This window comes from Rhyacophila brunnea, unplaced genomic scaffold (genome assembly GCF_057557595.1).
Source record: "Rhyacophila brunnea isolate RB1 unplaced genomic scaffold, BYU_Rbru_1.0 scaffold_9, whole genome shotgun sequence".
Lineage (NCBI taxonomy): Eukaryota > Metazoa > Arthropoda > Insecta > Trichoptera > Rhyacophilidae > Rhyacophila > Rhyacophila brunnea.
This window is the reverse complement of record NW_028233361.1, coordinates 38,507,165-38,528,861: the sequence shown is the minus strand read 5'-3', so window position 1 is coordinate 38,528,861 and position 21,697 is coordinate 38,507,165. Positions and strand designations below refer to the sequence as shown.

General features: G+C 34.2%; 1 protein-coding gene across 2 annotated transcripts in view; it reads left to right on the top strand.

Annotated features, from left to right (window-relative positions):
* The window catches only part of MYPT-75D (Myosin phosphatase targeting subunit 75D), a 63,202-nt gene extending 42,264 nt beyond the window's left edge, over positions 1–20,938 (top strand). For both annotated transcript variants that reach the window (XM_085959688.1, XM_085959687.1), the window contains exons 10-12: positions 14,148–14,372; positions 16,483–16,873; positions 19,452–20,938. In XM_085959688.1, coding sequence (XP_085815814.1) covers positions 14,148–14,372; positions 16,483–16,873; positions 19,452–19,669 — 834 coding nt within the window. In that variant the 3' untranslated portion in view covers positions 19,670–20,938. The remainder of the gene's footprint in view (positions 1–14,147; positions 14,373–16,482; positions 16,874–19,451) is intronic.
* Positions 20,939–21,697: the final 759 nt, after the last annotated feature.

Sequence of the window (21,697 nt, the reverse complement as noted above, 5' to 3'; positions counted from 1 at the left end):
CTACAAAAACGATTTTTTCTAGTGTGTCGGTATATGCATGAGATGTTTTCAAACTATATATATTCAGTGTATAGAATGTTACATTCTGAAATCGTGTGTCTTATTCGTTGAATAAAAGAAATAATTTAATTAAAAAAGAGATATATTTTTGTTACCCAGTCTAAAAAAAATAAATAAAATATACACACGCGCGAAAATACATTTCGTTTTTCCCATCCGCCTCTGTGTAAAAAATACATAATATACCTACTTAATGCATTTTGTTTGTGTTTCACTCCTTGACCACTTGAGTTATGATTTTTTAAATAAGTGTTTCAAATAGATAGTGTTGAGTATTTGATATTTGATTTTTTATTAAACGCATTCGCCATATTGCAATTTTTGCAAAGGGGACGCTCTACAGAATTGCCCTTGAGAATTGAAAATATGATTTTTTTACATGTGGTCCGGAATTGTTGCTCTACTGGTAATATGCAAAGGTCGCCGACAATGCTTTGGTCTAAAGTAATAATAATGATCTCTTATTTAATTTAAATCATAACACTGTCAAAGTGTATAAAATATGGGGTGACCAAAAAATGATATCTTCTAATATACTTACGTAAATGTTACTAAATTCAATTTGGTGGAAAACATTGCAACCAATATGATGGATAGCCACGATATAAACTTAATAATAATATATTAATAACGTTTTAACCTGAAATTGTCCGAGAGCTAAACATACGAAGGATGTTGAAATACATATCTACCTACATTTTTATTTCATGTGCTATCCAAAAAACATTATTAATGAATAGTATTTATTTTGAATATATAAGACCTATTACATAACTATTAAAAAAAAATAGGTACATATTGTTTAATTCTAATGCATATTTAAAAAAAATTAATATAGTGATGTCTGTTTATTATAAAAGAAAGTGACTTTTTATTAAAAGAAATGAAAATATAATTAATTATATTTTCATTTCTTTTAAAATGGAATTCTACCAAGTAAATGCTAACTCAATTAATGACTTTTTATTACTTACCCGATTAGTTTAATTAATTTAGTCTGACACTTTTACAAAGAAGTAACGCAACTTTACTTTTAGTTGGTAGGTACAATAATTATTAATTAATAAAAGCCAATGCAAGAAATAATTTATACTCATAAAAAATGATTATTAACGTGGTCACCCATAGATTTTTTTTTTCAAAGCTAGCGATCGCAGAGAACAAGACAAAAAAAACTCCCGACTTTATCGAATCAATCACCCAGGGCTGTCAAAGACGTCTTACTTGTTTTTATGATAAATTGTTTTTAATTGTGTGCAATTTGGCGGGAAAATATAATATATACAGTTGCTTACCATTCGGTTATCCCATGAGCTGGGTTTTGTTTACTCTTCTGCTGACATACTACAGTTTTATCTGATATTATAAAAGTCACACAGTACACCAGTGTTTAAATCTAATATGTAATTGCACCGGTTTAATTAAAAACTATAACGAAATTAAAATTTTAATGATTTACAGATTTTCCTATGTTATATCAACTTAATAGCAATTTTAATGAGACCAGATACATATTACGATATATCCAAAATACACATCATCAGATAATATGTGAAATATTTTGATAAGCAAAAAAATAAGAACAATACAAAAATAACATAACATAATCAGCTAGTCTTTTCATAATTATTTTAGATGAATGTTGTATGCCGTTTGACGCTTGGAAGTATGTAATTATTCCATCTGTACAGTAAGCTATTTTTAACTTTAAATTTTTTGACAGCCCTGTATTCCGTCGGCCGGCACCAGGCTACGTCGCATATGTTATGTTTGGAGGTAATAATAATAAAAGTAATAATGATATTCATTCGACCGAGAATTGTAAATAATAATTATTGCGTTCCTTAAAATAAATCCCCGATGGTTAGAGGTTTTTGAGGTTAGACTGAATTAAAATGACGTCCTTTCAACGCTGAGATTAGTCTCTGAATGAACTATGAATGACCTTGTTCCTGTTCAGCTCAGTCTTAACTACTGGCACAGTGATATTATTAATATTTTTTTTTGTTTCTTGTGTCTGCTGCGCTGATTATCGAAAGTGTGCTCACTGAGCTGTGGCACTTCTCAAACCATGGGCAATAAATTATATCATAATTATATTATTAGCCGACAGTTGATCTTGACCGTATTATGATACAGTGATAGGAATATTGTCGGATGATTGAAGACATTTGAAAATGCCATTGCGTATTAAGATCGACATGAATTGGCGATAGGTACGATAGATTTCTTGCACCTGTGCTGGCAACAAATTCTCACTCTCAACGTCAGCATTAAAACTACTAAAAGCGCTTAAATTCAAAGAGGAGTGAGACAGGGATGCATGTTGTCCCCAATGATATTAAAAATATATTCATAAAAGATTTTCGTCAAAACTTTTTAATGAGATCAAAAGAGTAACTGAAAGCTAATTATGCGTCAATTACATTGAGCTACTTTACGAGCTGCTTGTTGGCGATTTTACAATCTGCCTGTAAAGTCGGCCAGTTTCATTCATCATCGAACACGCTAACAAGCAGATTGTAAACAATCTACCGAGAAAAGTTGAAACCCGGTCAACTTTACACGCTACGCGTCGGCGTGTGGGCATACTGCGTCTGCGCAGTAGAGGGTAGTAGCGACCTCCCGGTAAAAAACGAACTACGTTCTGTCAAAGTAATCGCTAGCTTGTTGGCTTCTCAGCGAATGGAAAGTTTTGTGTATCATCATCACAATCGCAGTAGCTGAATCACCCGCTTTTAAATTCGCATTAGCAACCCCTCGTTAAAGCGTCAATTACATTGAGCTTATTTACGAGCTGTTTGTTGACGAATTTAAAAGCAGGCGATTCAGCTACTGCGATTTGATGATCACACACAAAACTTTCCATTCGCTGAGAAGCCACAAGCCAGCGACTATTTTGACAGAACGTAGTTCGTTTTTTTTACCGGGAGGTTGCTACTGTGCTCTACTGCGCAGACGCAGTAGGCCCACACGCCGGCGTGTAGCGTGTAAAGTTGACCGGCTTTCAACTTTTCTCGGTAGAGTGTTTACAACCTGCTTATTAGCTTGTTCGATGATTACACTGGGCGACTTAACAGGCAGATTGTAAATTCGCCAATAAACAGCTCGTAAAGAAGCTCAATGTAATTGACGCTTAACTCCGTATCTCTACACGCTGCCTAATGTGGGCTTTCTCACCTGGCTGATGGAAATATAACAGTATATAATATATCGTCACTGTTCTGGCAGAAGACACTAATTCGAAAAAATGACATATTGAGTTAGTTATACCAAAATCTTCCTTATTTCAAACTTAACCGTCTGGGAACCTTCTTAATAAATAAACAGTCTTTATTTTAAAGTCATCCTTTTTACGATTACTTAATAAACTCACATGATAGACCATTTCAAACATTTTAAAAGCTTCAAAGTCAAATTACTCAAAACTAGTATTCTCCAGTTAATGTGTTCTGCCAGAACAGAGACGATATATTTTAAAGAGAGTACAACTAATTGATCGCGTATTTTATAGATAGTTGATAATCTTATGAAGGATTTGAAGAATATGTTGAACAGTATTAGTAGCAAGTACGTCATACGTATCACTGCTGCTAATAGTAAGGTACTGAAGTATCCATATAAAAAACAAAGATTCGTTTATAACACATCACGAATCGTGGATATTAAAGTTCTGATCAATTACATGTTTTAATCAATTTTTCTCTTACTACAAGATAATGGATGGGTCATCTGGAAATCGTAATCAAGGTCATTTCCAAAACAATTTATTGAGAATCGCAGATATTTTTGATATTCGATCTCGGCGGAATCGCAATAAATTATTGTCGCCGCACGCCACGCGTTCTCGCATCGCTGGTCGCGCGCGAACGCACGCAAACAGGCAATGATTTGTTTTTCCCACAAGTAGGTCGGATCATTTGAATTGAGCGGGAAAACGGGACCATTTCGAATGAAATTGTATAGCAGACATATTATTGTATTACAATCTCGGACATACCCCCCGATTAAAATCACATCGCGGCTAACCTAATATGACAATATAACCTAGTCAGTGGATACTAAAAATTGTTAGTGAATATTTTCCTTATGTGATAGATAAACGATATATACAGCATTGGTTATACTTCAGCGATTGTTTACGCTTTGGTTGGTTTTGACGTATGACTACGTCAAAGTATTCGGCAAGGTAGGTCGCCAACCACTCAATAATCTTTGTTACATTAAGCCTCGATGACATTGACCTACTTCACAAGCTGCTTGTTGGTGAGTTTAAAAACGGGCGAGTCAGCTAGTGCGATTGTGATGATGACACACAAAAGTTTCCACTCGCTCAGAAGCCAACAAGCTAGCGAGTTGAAACCGTCATTTTTGGTACTATTTTGACAGGACGTATTGAGTAGTTCGTTTTTTTACCGGGAGGTCGCCACTATCACTCTACTGCGCAGACGCATATCGGTACACACGCCAGCATGTGGCGTGTAAAGTGGCCCGGCTTCCAATCAATCAATCCGCTTGTTAGCTAGTTCGAAGATAACACTGGGCGAGTTTACAAGCAGATTGTAAATTCGCTGTCTTGTAGCTTGTAAAGTAGCTCAGTGTCATCGAGTCATTAGAACTTTGGAAGAAATTAACACTGAACTGACGAAGTGGGCTAACAGGGCTCTAGCCTAGGGGTCCTGGCTCAAGGACGGCCCGGCGTAGCGAGGCGACCAGATAAATGAGATAAACACACATCCTAAATTTTCTCTGATAGTAAAAAAAGTCGTCTGCGGAACTATTTTATTTCGGGGTTATTACCATTTTAAAATATAAAGTGCGATGCTATTTTTGGTTGTAGTAGTATGTTGATACTCGACAACTCAATAGTTCGATGTGTTAAAAAATCGATAAAAGTACACTGACTTTTATTTGACCTTGAACACCACTACTTAGAAAACGTAGAGCGTCAGACTGGCTTTAAACTTAGCGATAGGTAGGGGGGCCGCCGATAATTCTTCAGGATGTGGGGGCCATGAGGCGGGGTAAATGCGGCTCTCGTGGTGCAGTTTTTAAGGCGCTAGTCTTTTATCCGAAAGCTCCGGGTTCGATTTCCGGTGAGGTCACAATATAGTTGTGATTTTTCTCAACGCCTGGGTGTTTGTGATTGTTTCACTTATATTACTAAATACACTAATGTTTCATTACACTACCGCCATTGTCACCTGTTTTATTATATTGATGACGCCGCCCCCTCCCGCCGCCTTAAAAATCAATAATAAATTATTATGGCCAAACCATTTTTTTGTGTGCGCGCCTGAAGGCTTTCAATTTCAAATGTTTACGACCTTTGACAGATCCCATCGAAAATGGTAAAGTGTGATACAAATGAATCCGCAGTGCGAAATAAATAGCAGCTAATTTTAGTCCAGCACATCTATTCTATACACAAGGCTGCTATCGGCGGCCATCGAGGGTAGTTAATCATATTATTTATGTATTAAGACGGTTAATTGTTACAATAAATTAACCGTCTGAACTGTCAAAAAGTGGTAGGTATGTTTTAACAGCACCTCTCTAGGTTGTGTTAACTTTTATAGCGAGGTAGACAGTGTTTAGACGGCTAACTTACCGTCACTGTTCTGGCAGAAGACACTAATTCGAAAAAATGACATATTGAGTTAGTACCAAAATGTTCCTTATTTCAAACTTTACCGTCTGGAAACCTTCTTAATAAATAAACAGTCTTTATTTTAAAGTCATCCTTTTTTACGATTACTTAATAAACTCACATGATAGACCATTATTTCAAACATTTTAATAACTACAAAGTCAAATTACTCAAAACTAGTATTCTCCAGTTAGTGTGTTCTGCCAGAACAGAGACGACTGTTATAATTATAATACTACAATACGTAAATATGATAAACTACCCTCTATTATAGCCGCCTTGTGTATAGAATAGACCCACGGGAATACAGTCCATGAATTTTCAGCCCCACTTTCATAATATTTAATCAACGTCTAGTACCTAACTCTAGTCGATAAGGTTTTCTTTGCTGCACACCTGTAACTACGAGTATATTCAAACCGCGCAAGTTTTCCCGCCATCGCTAAATCAATATCGCGTCCGCCATCTTTAATTATTACTAATTTATAAATGTACTTATATCATTTTCACTAACGAGGCATTTAAAACTATCAATAAAATGCGTTAAAAAAACACCACTACACAAGAGTAAAATCCGCACAGACACTCATGCAAGATATTCGTTAGAAAGTTTCGCCGAGGAAAATCTCTGTGCGTCGTCCATGTGTGAATGGAAAGAGTGAGATGAAAGTCTGTATGATTTGAGAGAGATTTTAACGTGCGTGAGGGGGATGTCGTTATGTCTCAGTATTACCTGTGTGTAGTGGTAAACCTTGTGCACTCGTTTCATGTTGATGAAAACTTGAATATCTTCACCATTATTCTTGATTCTTCATCTTTCGCAGGGTGTATTGGCCTCACTCAGGGCATTCCAGTGCGTTACAATACATCAGCTGAATGCAGAACTATTCTAACTTACATTTGAAATTTTTGAGGAGAGAGTTTTTTGAAACAACTTACTAAAATTATTTATTATCTTTATGGATAAATGGATGCATCGTATTTTAGTAGGATTATTGATGAAAAAAATGGTGCATACACTTGTCCGTATAAATAATAAATAACTGAAGTAGGCTGTTTCAAAAATCTCTTCTGCAAAATATTTCAAATGTGAGTTAGAATAGTTCTGCATTCAGCTGACGAATTGTATTAGCTGACCAATCTTCAAGCCTCCTGTGGCACACACCGTCAAGTCTGCTCATTCAAATTTCATTATTTCGTAAATAAATTCAAGTTTACTTATATTCCAATGTTGTTGATTATTGCAGATTTTTGTTCATGCATTTGGCCTATTCTGCTAACGTGTCTACTTTAATATTGTTATTTAAAATATGTGACGTCCCCAATGTCTGGTGGACTCGGAGAGTGGTTAAACATTCAGTTTATTATATTTTTTTTTTGCATTTACTTATTTTACGTTAACAGATCGATGTATGCACTTAGGTGTATTATTCGCGTGTTTGTAATATTCGTATTCCATGATGTGTTTGGAGGCTCCCTTGCGAAATGGGGTAAAAACGCACAGGAGTGCCACTGCGCTTGAAAGAAAACGGACAATAATATAATTCGTTTTTTCAATTCTAAACTATCCTAAACGCCAATTTTTCGAAATACGTTTTTACACCAATCGATTCTCTATGAAATGTCCAACATTTCTGTACAAACCCTAAATGCGTATGATTATATTGAATTTAAGAAAAAATATTTTCAAGCCACTTCTTAAGTATCGTAAGTGACATTATTTGCATTGTTTTTCATAAATTTGAAATTGGGAAAAAATCCCCAAAATTAATTGTAATGTGAAACACACTGATATTACAGATCTAAAATCGAATTAAGTATAGGTTCGTAATTTCTAAATTTCGTTTTCCTGCACATTTTATGGTTTGGCGTTTAAGATAGTTTAGAATTGAATAGACAATATTATCAGATTTCATACTGAAATGACAAGAATAATTTGCTCTACAGTTAGTACAGTTAGATTAAATTGTGTTTTACGGAGTATAGTCCCGGGTTGTGCTGTGATTTTTACTGTTTTGTGTCACACTAAACTTACCACCTTAATAATTATCTCTTTGTATGCGGATATTTTTTTTTTTTAATCTGGCCCTGTTGCCGATGGTTCACGGCCGCCGCGGCTCGCGATGCGTCTCGGAAAACGCTTCGACATTGGGTAATTCGAAAATCGAACAGCGCCGGCGGAATGATCAATGTTTTTTTTTTTTTAATTAATTAATTTTAATGCAACACGTACCAGTCAGTACATCGCCGACCGTGCGTAATTGCAATCCCCCGTACAAATCGCCGCTAAATTCATTTTTAAACTTGCCGCGCGATCCGCGCTTCGATCTTTATGTGTCCCGAAAAGTGCATTTAATCTAATTAAATATAAACAAAATAGAAGTGAAGTTAGTGTTTTGTTTATTGTATAATATATTGTTATTTTATTCCGTACACACTCTTAAAGGAATCTGTGCCCTACTGCCACCCCCCCCCCCCGTAATTTTCCCCCCTTTGTATAAGTACACATTTATAATATTACAATATTTTTCGCCTATACCTTGTCAGCACACTATTAATTTATTATATTAATGCGCCATATTAACTAATCCCCCCCCACCCCTCGAAGTAAATTTTATTTTACCCAATATATCGACGTCACTCAGATAAAAGATAGTAATACACATTTTGAGATAAATGAGTTATTCGTGGGGTTAGATTATTTAACAATATTGAATGTTACACTAGTGCAGGGGGGGGCAAACTGCGGCCCGCCTGGTATTTTTTTGCGGCCCGCCATCATTAATTGTACTTCTGATTACGAATAACTTTTTTATATTTATTTAAAAAATATTGACAATAGATTAAAATAGTACGCGATCCATTTTCAATAGATATTGATAGTGTACCGACAGAGCTACAACTTGAGATTATTGATCTGCAGTGTGACACTGATTTAAGAGAATTGGATAGTCGTGAAAAAATCTCCAAAATTTACAATGCCCTTAATTCAGACAAATTCGACCAACTTAAAGATTATGCAAGAAAAATGTTCGTTATTTTTGGATCAACCTATATATGTGAACAAACATTTTCGATCATGAACCTCAATAAAAAATCTTTACCAACAAATATCTCCGATGCCCATTTACAAGCAGTTTTAAGAATGTCAACTACAAAATTAACACCTGAATTTAAAAAAATGTTAAAAAATGTACAACAGCTTCATTCTTCTCATTATTTTTTTTGTCATGTTTATTTTTCGTGATAATAAATAGTGTATATCTAAAAATGGTATTTTACTTGCGGCCCGCCGCTCATTTTGAATTCTTGAATTTGGCCCTCCATCCAAAAAATTTGCCCGCCCCTGCACTAGTGCATCATCAGCAAGAGTTATTTCGTGACGAAGTTACAACTACTTTTTGGTAGGGTTTGGAATCTGTCAGTGGTGAAGGGTGGAGGTAGACTGTTAAGATCCAGAAAAAATAGTGCACATTAAACTTTGTTGGTCATACGTATTTGTTATTATTGAACTAAGACTACAATTTACAGATAGTGTTGGTTAGTTTTCAAAAATCAATTAAACCCTGCCTAAAACAAACCATAATAGTTTAGGTATATTTTGGGTGTTCCGAGAAAATTGTGTACACTTTTTATTCATACTTTTTAATTTTGTTGAATTAGAAATACATAATAAATGTTATTGTTTATTTTTTTTAATTCATTAAGCCCTGCCTAAACCAAAATATAACAGATAAAAAATATTATTACATATATCTATAAAATATCCAAAATGATGTATGATTTAATGATATAATTTTAGATATTTTGTAGATAGACTGTAACAACATCTGTAAATTGTAGTCTTATTTTAGTGAAAACAAATAAGTATGACTGACAAAGTTTAGTGTGCACTATTTATGTAGAATCTTAACAGCCTTCCTCCACCTCTCGCCACTGTTATCTGTCACTAACTAGTGACAAAACGAAATCAATGTATTTTCTATTATAAATTGCTCTCCTGTTATGTTGTAAATTGTCATTTATGCCCTCTTGGGTTAGCAGTCCCGATATTGTTTTAGTGTAAAGACAATAAAATTATTAATGAAATGTGTTATCCATTTAACTAATTCAATTAACTCAATTAATTCGAAGGCTGCGTTGTCATTAAATAATATTATTTCATTTAGCAGGAAATATTTTTTACTATAGTTCCAATATTTTGTCGGTCTTGTCGAATATATCTTCATAAATCAAGAACACATAGGAAATAAATCATTTAAAAATATTTTTAGTATTCACAGTAAATATTATAAATGGGTCTATGAATAAAATTATATTATGTGGTTTTAATTGTCAGTTTATGTGAAATAATTGTATTAATTTACAGCTATGCTTAGGAAGCTTTTGATATGCATAAATGATTTAAATTCAACCTTCAGTTTTTATATACTTATTATATGAATTGCTGCTTTAATTATTAAAAACATAACTTTAATTAAATTTAAATCAAAGCTTGATCAATCTTCGTGGAGTGGTGGTACCGACTTGTTTCATTTTGGTTAAATCAATAATTGATAACTTCTCTATGTGCGATGTGTGAACGGCTTACAGCCAATTCTTTTAAGAAAGCATTGAGATATAGAAAATTGCTTGTGTACCTATAATTTATTTTTCAATTCAAAACACATGTTTGGTGTTTTTAACGCGTGCGGTAATCAATTTATCATGAGGCTACTATTTGCAAACACGGCTTATTCCCAACAACATAATTTGTTTTCTTAGTTCGTTTGTACATTTAAAATAGAAAACAAATGGAAACTAATTCAATTCAATAATAATAAAGAATTTATTTACATTTAATGTTTGTATCAATCAGGGTTTGAATGCGATAGTTGGATTGAGCCGGTTCTGCAACTTAAAAATTTGAATTAACTGCTTATGCAAGTATGCAACCAATGATGTATCACTAAAATGTTAGTCAGATGACCCAAAACTGAACTCCTATCGGCTAATGTGAAACGAGCCGTCTTTGAATCTAAATGATTGTGGAATAAGCCTCATTTGAAAGTTTCGTGTTATTTTGATTTGATATTTTGTATGTAATAAAGCCGGGTTTTAGGCTACTGTCTAAAAATTCATTTAAAATGTATTCTTCTTTACAAAATGTCATTCAAGGTTAACTTTTCAAGAATATTGAAATGAGCCGTGTTTGCAAATAATAGCCTCAATTATAAAATACACAGCTTAGCGTGCATACTGGTGGTAGACATATTTTCTTTCTAAGGTGACCCTATTCCTGTATACGTTGTCGTTTGCCGCCTGGGATTTAATTTTCTCGACTGGCATGTGCCGGAGAGACCAAATATGGAAAACATATTTTGATTGAATAAACAACATAAATATAATAGTCAATTTCATCTAGTCAGTGGGCTTTGAACTTGGACCCCCAGCATTATCACAGTGAGCAAGGCTACCAACTACGTTAAAATTAATAGTGTTCCCTTTATTTCAATTGAAAAAGTGAATATAACAATGTGAAGTATATTATACCGGGTCGCCGCGAGTGGACAATTTGTTTATTATGGTTAAGTTTCGTTTCTGCCAACCGATGAGCTGACATCATAACAATGTTCCTCACCAACGATAACCTGAGGAAGATGAAGAAGAAGGAGCCGGCCATCTTGGGGATCAGCTATAGGGTCTGTCGATAAAATTTGGCTGCGATTAATTCTTTTATTGACTAATAGGTTCGTTCCTGTTCAAAGTGTTCAGACTAAAACAAAAGCGGGATTTATAAGTTTGTATACATAAATAAATATGTAATTTCGAAAAATCTTGAAATTCTTTATTGTCTATTGTCTAATAAGTAATGCATGCATCTTTATGGTGTTGTTTTGAAGATATGTAAAATATTGTTTCCCACTCGATTTCAAAATGGCAGTGGTTTCTCCATAAAAGGCACATTTCTGAAATTGCATCACCAAAATATTCTGCAAAAATGCAACTAAAAGATTTCATATAATGCTTATAATGATCTGACAAGTGTTTGTGTAATATTATATTATATCCAGAAGTATTCATTGCTAGAACTAGAATGCTAGAACCCATTATAATGGTGAGAATCATTATCTAAATTTATACATTAAAAATATTGCCTCACAGGTTGTATTATAATCTAATAATGAATTTATCTTTAAGTGGTTACATGTAAATTGTACATAAAACATTTCACCGTGGCACAGTTCGCCGTGAGCTTTCTTATCGGAAAGATATGACCATATACTATACGGTATCCAATTTTATTAGATTCAATATGAACATTAATTCAATTTTCATAGCCGACTTTGGCAAAATTCATGAATTCAAGAATGAAAACCTAACCTAACAAATAATCCAGTTTGTCGGCTATTTTCAAAATCTGTTTGCTGCTGGCTTCCTGTAAAGTGTAAATCGACAAGAACCGTGTTTTAAGTAGACATGAATTTTATATCAGTAATATACGACCCATAGAGGTGGGACGGTCTTTAATATACGGGGCCATATATTTCCGATACAACATTTTACGGTGAAGTGTGATACGGCGAACTGCATACGTACAAGTTTCCAGACACGGTATGAACGTATGATTGTTTCAGCAGTCTAAGATATATGTAGTAAAATTTGAATGCGTCAATGTGTACCGATGAAAATATATATCTTAATCAGATGGATCTTATTTGGATCGTCCAGTGAAAATATATTTCATTTTATTGTGTCATAGGACTGTCATGGAAAATATTTGTTAAGCTGGGAATTATTATATCGTCGGTGTTTTGTAAAAAGGGCGAATTAACCAAAATGCTATTTTACAGGAGGAGGAGCATTTCTAACTTTTGACATTTATTTGTTTATTACCTGTGGATGATTATAAATATCTAACAAATTTATAATGAAACTTAGAAAGAATACTGTCATTATAATAGGTATTATTATATAATATTTTAAAAGGCCTAATATGTCAAATTCGCTTTTTATTTTGTAATTTTAATTATTATATTTTAATTATTATAATTATAATCGATTATCGTTTTTAAGTACTTTCCTGTGGAGATACAAATTCGCCGTTTTTACACAACAAAGCTAGTGGGGTACATATTGTATTTTCATTAAAATCTCGATTTCACCAAAATGGTTGATTCGCCCTTTTTACAAAACACCGACGATATGTGTTATACATAGTTATATTTAAGTATATAATGCTTATAGGTAGTGTAGTTCGTGGCCCCCCTACCTATCGCTAATGCAGTGTGACTCTCAACAATTGCATTTTGCAAATAGTGATTGAGGTAATATTTAGGGTATTCAGTATATTTTTAGCGGTTTTTTAATACATCTTCTTGAATTATAGAGTTGTCCAGTATCAACACAAAATAATCTCAAATTGTTTCACACAACAATATATTTAAAAATATTAATATCCTTGAAGTGAAATAGCATCTTTTTTCCAATTAGAGGAAATTTGTGATGTGCGTTTATCTCATTTACCTGGTTGACCGGCAACGGCGGGCCCCTGTTGAGCCTGGGCCCCCAGGATAGAGCCCTGTCAACCAGCACCCCCCCCCTTGTAGTGGCCATGGTGTAGTTCTTGCTTTCGGTAGGAGGCAAACTGCAGAATCAAAATACAGTAATACAATCAATGCACAGGTGAAATCAAGATTTGTGAGACTATGCTAATCAATTCTGTACTATATATAAATCAGTTAATTTTGAGAATTTATTAAACATATGCAATTAGACTCTAGTGACATCCATTTAATTTTAATGGAATCTATCAATTATTTTCTCAGGCTTGGCTTTTCTACACTTTCAAGATCTATTTATATCTACCTGTGGTAGGAAGATACCTGAAGGTGAAATTTGTGTCGATAATACCGATACCTACCTAAGAAGTTAAAATCTACTTTATTGTTCTATATTCGTTGCATTTATTCATAATTCAAGGATTCTTTTTATCATGATTATGACATCTTTTTAATAGAACATCTTAGTTCTCTTACGCACTGTCGACCAGTCTTCGGCAACCACGAGGCATAAGAAAGGAAATCAGCATTTATGCACGTGGTTGCGGCGACCAGTCATACTTTCTCGTTGCCGGAGACCAGTCGTCAGTGCGTAAAGGGCCTTACAGTCCGAGACCAGATACCCTGGAATTAAATCGACTCTTAAGTTCATGACATTGTTAATATTTTGGATGGCTTACAGTTATTTTCATTCTTTTTTTTCGTCAAGGATCTCATGACAAAATATCTTAGTCAGATGATTTGGCCGTTAGGGACAGAGGCATATTGCCAAAAAATATAAAGAATGAATAAATAGATATTTTAAAAATTAGCTTACTAGATTAGATGATGATGTTCACGCCACCTTTTCTAAACAGTTATTTTTCATTATAAAATTCTTAATTTCTTTCTCGCAGGGCCTCCCGAATGGTTCGGAAACCACCCAAGCCATCCCGAACGGGCCGACATCTCCCCAGAAGAGATCTTCAAATGGGTCGGGCACGGGGAATCCTGGAGATCCGGGAGGATCTTCCAATCCTCCGCCTGCAAAGCAACCCGCCACCACCAGCCACAACGCGGCCACGCAGAACGGTGATGCCCACTCTCACAAATCCAGCGAGTCACAAGCGTCCTCCAATACGGTATGATAAATATTTAATCATTCAGAAAATAGTATTATGATCCCGGTGAGGTCACAATCATTGGCGGCTTAATCCGGAATAAACTAGCAGGTCAATTTTGAATATATTATTTTAATTTACTTTTTCGTTGTATACTGAAAAGACGTATTGCAAATTGACTTTTTATACATTATAGAATAAATGCTAGAAATTGTTATAGGTAGGTACCTACTTACCCTTCAAAAAATGTCCGTTTTTCATAACGCCAACCCATCGTTAACCGAAATTGCACACAACGCGTTATAATTTTTTGTAAATTAGGTCCACTTTTCTTTCTTTGCTTTTTGAAAAATCATCAATCACACGATTATAAAAATTGTCTATTTTTCCCACATATTTTTTTTCAATACTGAGCATTGCAAGAGCGGTCAGTCTATCCTGGCCCTATTGCGTAGAAAGGTTTTTATTCTTTTGAGAGTGGAAAAACATCTTTCACTTTCAACTGTTGTCATTGGTATGACGCAAATAAATTGGAGAACTTTGATCGACTCGGAAAATGTTTCATTGAAATTATTGCTGAGTAAAAAATGTAGAAGAGAAACTGCACTATTAGCACCATGCAAATCATCTCGTTGATAAAACACCAATAATTCATTTTTTAACTTGATTATGTTTATTTCTTCTAACAGTTTTACCAAATTTACTTGACGTGTGGGAAAATTATTTTTAAAATCAGTGTAATTTTCTTTATTGAACAAATCGGATATAATGAGATGATCGTTGGATGCGAATCGTGCTTCCATTTCCATTATAATTGTATCACAGACTTCAATTGCTACTGCGTGCGTACTAACTGCTTCACAAAAATGTTATAAATCACTAAAAACCAAACGTTGTGTGTATATGCAATATTTGCACCAAAAACTCCTTACATATGATTAAAATAACCAAAGGCATTCGTCAAAACCTGTCAACGAATCCGAACCGCATACACAGTTGCGTCTTGAGACCAATTATCTAGTCAGTGTTATCATTCTGTTTCATTTAATTAGGTGAAAAAATCTTTTGTCTCACACTCGGGCATTGCCGATATTACAGTAATTCACGCACCGTTACAAGCTTCGATCTTGTATTTTGTGTTATATCGATCTCTGTCTTATGTATGAGAAACGAGAGAGAAAATTTTATAAAAATATTCAATTTGGGTCAATTTTCAGACTGCCGGCGAACACAATATTTTTGTTCGGGGAATTATCGCCCAAACAAAAACAAAACCCAATAGACTGGGTCGACACAATATCGCGCGCCCTATAATTTCAAATCCACTGATTATTATTAATATTATTATATATGACATTGCACATATTATTAATATTATTATGTCGATTGTAAGGTATTTATTTTGGCAGGTCAATGACCGAATGACCTAAGAAAGGAGCCGCCAGTGGTCACAATATATTATTTATGTGATTTTTTCAACGCCTGGGGTATTGTTCCACGTTTATTATTATGACATATAAGTATATACAGTACACTCTCAGTAATCCGCCGCTCGATTATCCGACAACTACTATAATCCGCCATTATTTTTACTAGTTGAAAGCACAAAATCAAGCTCTATAATTCGCCGGTATTCGATTGTCAAATTCAGTAGTTCGCCGCGTACAAGTATACAACGCAGTTAATAAACTTAGTTTATAAATATGTATAATTTAATAAATACTTGATTTTGATTATGGATAAAAACGTAATTTGCTAGTACAAATTTCTCAAAAAAACTATTTTTACGAAATACCTGTTTTAATTTTTACCATATTTTGTATCTATGCACTATAATCTGCTGCTTTCACTAATTGGACACTTGTCTGGTTTTTGGGGTGGCGGATTACTGAGAGAGTACTTTATTTTTATTTTTAATTGAATTTTACTCACTGTCCAAGTGTGCATTCGGTTTTTGGGGTGGCGGATTACTGAGAGAGTACTGTATTTTTATTTGTAATTGAATTTTACTCACTGTCCAAGTGTGCATTATTACTATTTTCGGTTACTCAATGTTTACCTACAACGTTACCTAATTACGCTAATTGTACCAGTTATAGAATACGAAATCAGTTTATGATATATTTTATAGGTTCCCAAAATCACGAACCCTCTGTACGGAGTGAATGCCGCCTCGCAATACCTGCCAAACGCCAACCCAAAAAGCCCCGATGGCGTGACATCTCCCGCGACCACGCCCCAGAATCAGTTGTACAACGGCTTCAACAAGAACGACTCGCCCACCCAGCAACAATACAATTCGAGGCTAAGCAGCGATGACTCTGAATCTGTGGTCGCGATGAACAATAACGGTGTGCGGAAAGCTCCCGAGGGGCAGGACAACGAGTCATTTGTCCACGAGGATGAACTGGACTCGGCCAAGGAACTGATGGAGATGCCTACGGAGACCAGTGCCGCCACGCACTATACCACTGACAACAACGGCAAGATTAACGTGCACGTCACTGTCATGATTAACGCAGGTATGATATTTTCAATATTCTTACACTTTTGAACGAATAGTTGAAGATTTATCCATCCATCCTGCTGTCGACAAGGTTTTCCTTAATTTTGACAGCAACTTTTCAAGAGACCATTTTCAATTTTATAGTTTGTGATAACCGTTATTACGTTATTTATTATAATGAAAAAACGTGTTTTTGAGGTATTATGATAAAAGGTGTCATTTTTGTAGAGGCCTAATTTTAACTCAAATAAAATTAATGTTGTATTTTAAAAAAAATACTTTCTTATAATAATTATTAGGACTAATAATACAAATAATACATAAAAATATGATAGAACAGAGTATAAAGAAATAATAAAATGTGTGAATCCATCTTACCCCCCCCCCCCCCCCGCTTTCTTGGAGGAAACAAACTAAAAAAATATTCAAGACAGAAATCAGAAATATCTGTATTGAATGTACATAACACATGTAATCAACATTGTCACATGACCCACGATATCCAATCAATTATTGTAGGACATCTTTTTCTAAATAATGTCTGGCTTTGTTTGAAAAATATAAAATATCAGTTTAGTATAATATATTATTATGTCAATGATAAATAATTTTTATCATTAGTAAAACAATTTAAAAACATGGAGATAAGGAAATATAAAAAAATACTATTCCAAATGGCATCTTCCCCTGTTTAGTAGAAAATGTAGTTATAAATTAATGCTGGTTTGCAACATACATAATCTCAAACAAGAAAATTTGATGAGTAAAATTGTATATGAGGTAAATTAAAACCATGAATCAAATGAATTAATCTCATCATCATCATCAGTGGTTTAACGACCCAGTAGGTACAGGTCGTAGCTTCCTCCAAGAACTTTCTCCATCTCTCTTTATCTTGGGCCAATGACACCATCGAAATTTGGGATTGCCAGTTGACCACCGACCGTCTGATGTCTCTTGGTGTTTGTGCATTGTCCATTCTACATGGCCCATTGATTGGAGTCCACCAAGCATAACAAATATGGAGATGCAAGAGCTCCAGATTATGTTGTTCCACCTTACTTCTAGTGTGGACCAATATATACTACCCAGCGCCCTTCTCTCAAATACATCAGCCGCATCCTCGCGCGCCGTGATGAGAGTCCAACACTGCTACAACATCTTGTACATCAGGATTTTTGTTGAATTAGTGCAAGAACATTGTATGTCTAATTTGAAAGATTGTAACAACTGTATGCCAAATCAATTCTCGTCTTTTTCCTATGTCTATTTTACCGGACAACAAATGCTTGTGAGTATCGTCTGTTTATTGCCACTTACCGTTCACCACATTATACTGAGGAGATGAAAAAGGAGATATGACTAAATTAGCGACAAGTCATTTCTGAATGCGCTTGTAGTATGCATCACATTTTTTACTCTGCAATTTATTTGCTAGAGCTGCACTAAGATTAAAATGCTTCGCATTTGAGTTAAAAGCTTAAAACATGTTATTTTTTGCTGTCAACTGTCATTATTTAAGTTCAAATCACAACATATCATATTTATATTATGTATAATACATCTTTATATAAGTAACAAAAGTTAATAGGCATGTTATACTTTATTACCAAGGAATTGCGCATTTCATTACGTTGCCAAATTTTAGTACCTATATAGGTAGGTACCTAAATAATTCGTTCATATAATCATATACAAATTTACCAAGCAACGTTTAAAAATAATTTGAGTCTGTTTATTATTTTGATTTCACTGAGAATAGCATAACATCTTCGCCCCACAGTAGACGATTTAAATTTATAATTACTTATTCAGTGATTCCCAACTTTATATTAACGTAGACATATAAACAGACATAGTTTGAAACTGAATTCGAAAAAAAAACAACATGAAATTGAAAGTAACTAAATTGTTTATAGTAGAACTTCTTGAATTTTCAGAAACCAGTGTATAATATAGTTTTAAAAAAATATGTATGGACTATGAAATCTGCAGTTGCATATTTGCTAGAATAGTTAATAACAGTGGCTTCAGTATTGTTTCTAAGCGATGATGTGCTGCATTGACATCCATTTGGTTTCTCATTTTTATTACTAAAAAACTAATGGTTTTTCTTGGAATTTTTGGAATAGGCATTTTTAAATGGGTGACAATTACTTGCGGACTAGCGGTTGGCAAACAGTGATGTACATCATAAATATAAACCTCAAAACAGGCCATCATCTTGTTAATAGTGTCCATTTTTCAACCCACGTAATAATACAATTAAATTACTGCGCACATTTTTTCTCAGTTTCGTTACTAAACTTCAATACAGCACATCTAAACTTGTTTTTAAATTTTCTGTCAAAATTATTTTAACAAAAGATACTATGTTACATATTTGACTAATCACCTATAAGCCAAACAATGATAAATTTGTTTCAGTACAGGAAATTCTATGTTTTTGTGTTTCTATTTTTATTCCATCTCACTCTACCTCATATTATTGTCACTGAGCGCTTTCAAAAACTTTCTCTGTCGCACTATCACATTCCTTACCAATAGAATATTATGTCTTTGTTTCAAAATATTTTTTTGTTTTTATTCGGCAGGCACACTAGCAGATCTAAAGAAGCAGCGATCCCAAATACGAAACACAAGCCCGACAGACGTGGGGGCGTTCTCGGGCAGCGACTCCGGCGGAAGCCCCCGCTCTACCTCTGTCTCCTCGCCGCCCCCCATCAACCATGGGGACGTCCCCCGCTTCAGTGGCCACACAAGCGAGGTCGTCGGAGATGCCAGATCTCATCGATGCTGTATCATCATGTGAATCACTCGCTTACATACTGGAACGCGATCACAATTACTGCAATACTAGTTAAAATGTCTTCTGTCACCATCTCCAAGAAACCTTCTACTAATATATTTTGAATGTTATTTAGCAGCCCTTCAAGACCAAGGAATCTTCGATTGGCAAGACAAGGTTTAGTACTCAGGATATACGTTGTGTAAAGTCGAACATCACATTTTTTACAAGGCTGCACAATCTCTGATTTACGATTTTATATTATTATTATTGAGTACTTATAATCGATCACAATGCCTCACGTCTTGTTTCCTGGAGCAACTGTCAGGGCCCAGATGCAAATAACTTCTTGAGTCTTGGACAACCGAAATCGGCAACTTGGTGACACTGCTGCGACACTTACTGGCAAAATAGAGAAAAACAAAGAAAAATTGTATCGTGTGGCGATTGTCGATGCTAACGCATTCTATCCGTTTTTAAATGTTAGTTGTCGACAAATAATGTTTGTAAATTTTAATATTAAATGATATTTGTTTGCGTGTTTCACGTGTTGCCATTGAAATTATTATGCTGAAAAGCAAAGGTCACTATCCGCTATGTGTCTTAGGTGTTGTCAAGTGTAACCGATAGTTATGTTAATCTCACGACAACGTCTATGCATCTGGCCCCAAAACTAATTTATTACCAAGAACTAAATACATTGTAGTATATAATGACTTAAAATTATATTGCATTAATTTGACAGATTTATTTCTGATGATGTGTTCTTTTAACTTGCCACTGATATATACATGGGACTATCCGAGCATTGGACACCTATAATGTTAGTTTGACATTCGTATCAAGATGAAGGTATCGTATAGAACTGACGTTTAAAGATTGTAGATTGAGCATATAATTTCCACATCAGCCTTGGACATCCGTTAAATATATTTGAGCATTTCAACAAATATTCAATGTTTCTATTGGCAGCTTAGATATAACATTTGGCAGTAGTTAAATTAATAAGTTAATTGTAAAAAAAAACGCTATGCTAAATTCACTGCAGTGTGGTTAACCGCATTCACAATTTCATTATCGCAACAATTTCATTGACAACGTAAATAATTCTTTTGCAGTTACATAATAAATAAAGAACTGCTCTAATATTATTAAATAATCCAAGATATCAAAGCTTTGTATGTATGATTATTTTACAATCGCCAAGATTGCAAAGTTATTTAAATGTTATACCTATACAACAGAAATGAGAGATATTATTTAATATTAAAGCGGTGACATTTTGAATTAAGGAAAAATAGATTTTTAAATGTGGCAACATTACTAAACAAGATGCACAACTATTCAATCAATGGCAGCTGAAATTGAATGGAGACTGAGATAGAAAATATATGCACAGGGGTTGTAGGAACAAACCTCTCGGCTGACTATGCAAAAACCTTGAATTATCTAACTGTGCACAAAGCCAAAATGCATCTACTCACTGGGAAATTGACACATACATATGGCAACTCTGTGAGCCAAAAATCAATGGCTTATCATTCCATTCCTAAAAACTATTTTTTTTAATTGAGTGGCTATTATATTATTATATCATTGATTTTAGCCCGCAAAATTGAGAATCAACTCATAATTTATTTAAAATTATGTATATTCAATTGATACCAACTTTGCATGGTCTGAAATGTCATAAGTAAAATGCCTTTCAAGATTGCTAGACAAGAAATAAGACATGCTGTCTCATCCAGACTCAACAAAGACGATCCGGTATTTGTTACTAATAGGACAATATTGAAGTGACTAAGCAATCTATCTGCCATGCGAATGTTAACTTAAATACTTGTGCAATTGATGAGTTGAGGTTTACTAGAGATTGTATGTGCGAAGCAGCTTATCATTGTATATCATTGAAAATGTAGGTATTATGTCAAATGAAGTGAAAATCTTTATTAAAGTGTTGTGAATGTATTGACGAACTATAAATATATCAAAATCTAGTATTACCTATGTACTTATGTAATTAACTAAATATTTTTTTTCCTGTTTTCTTTT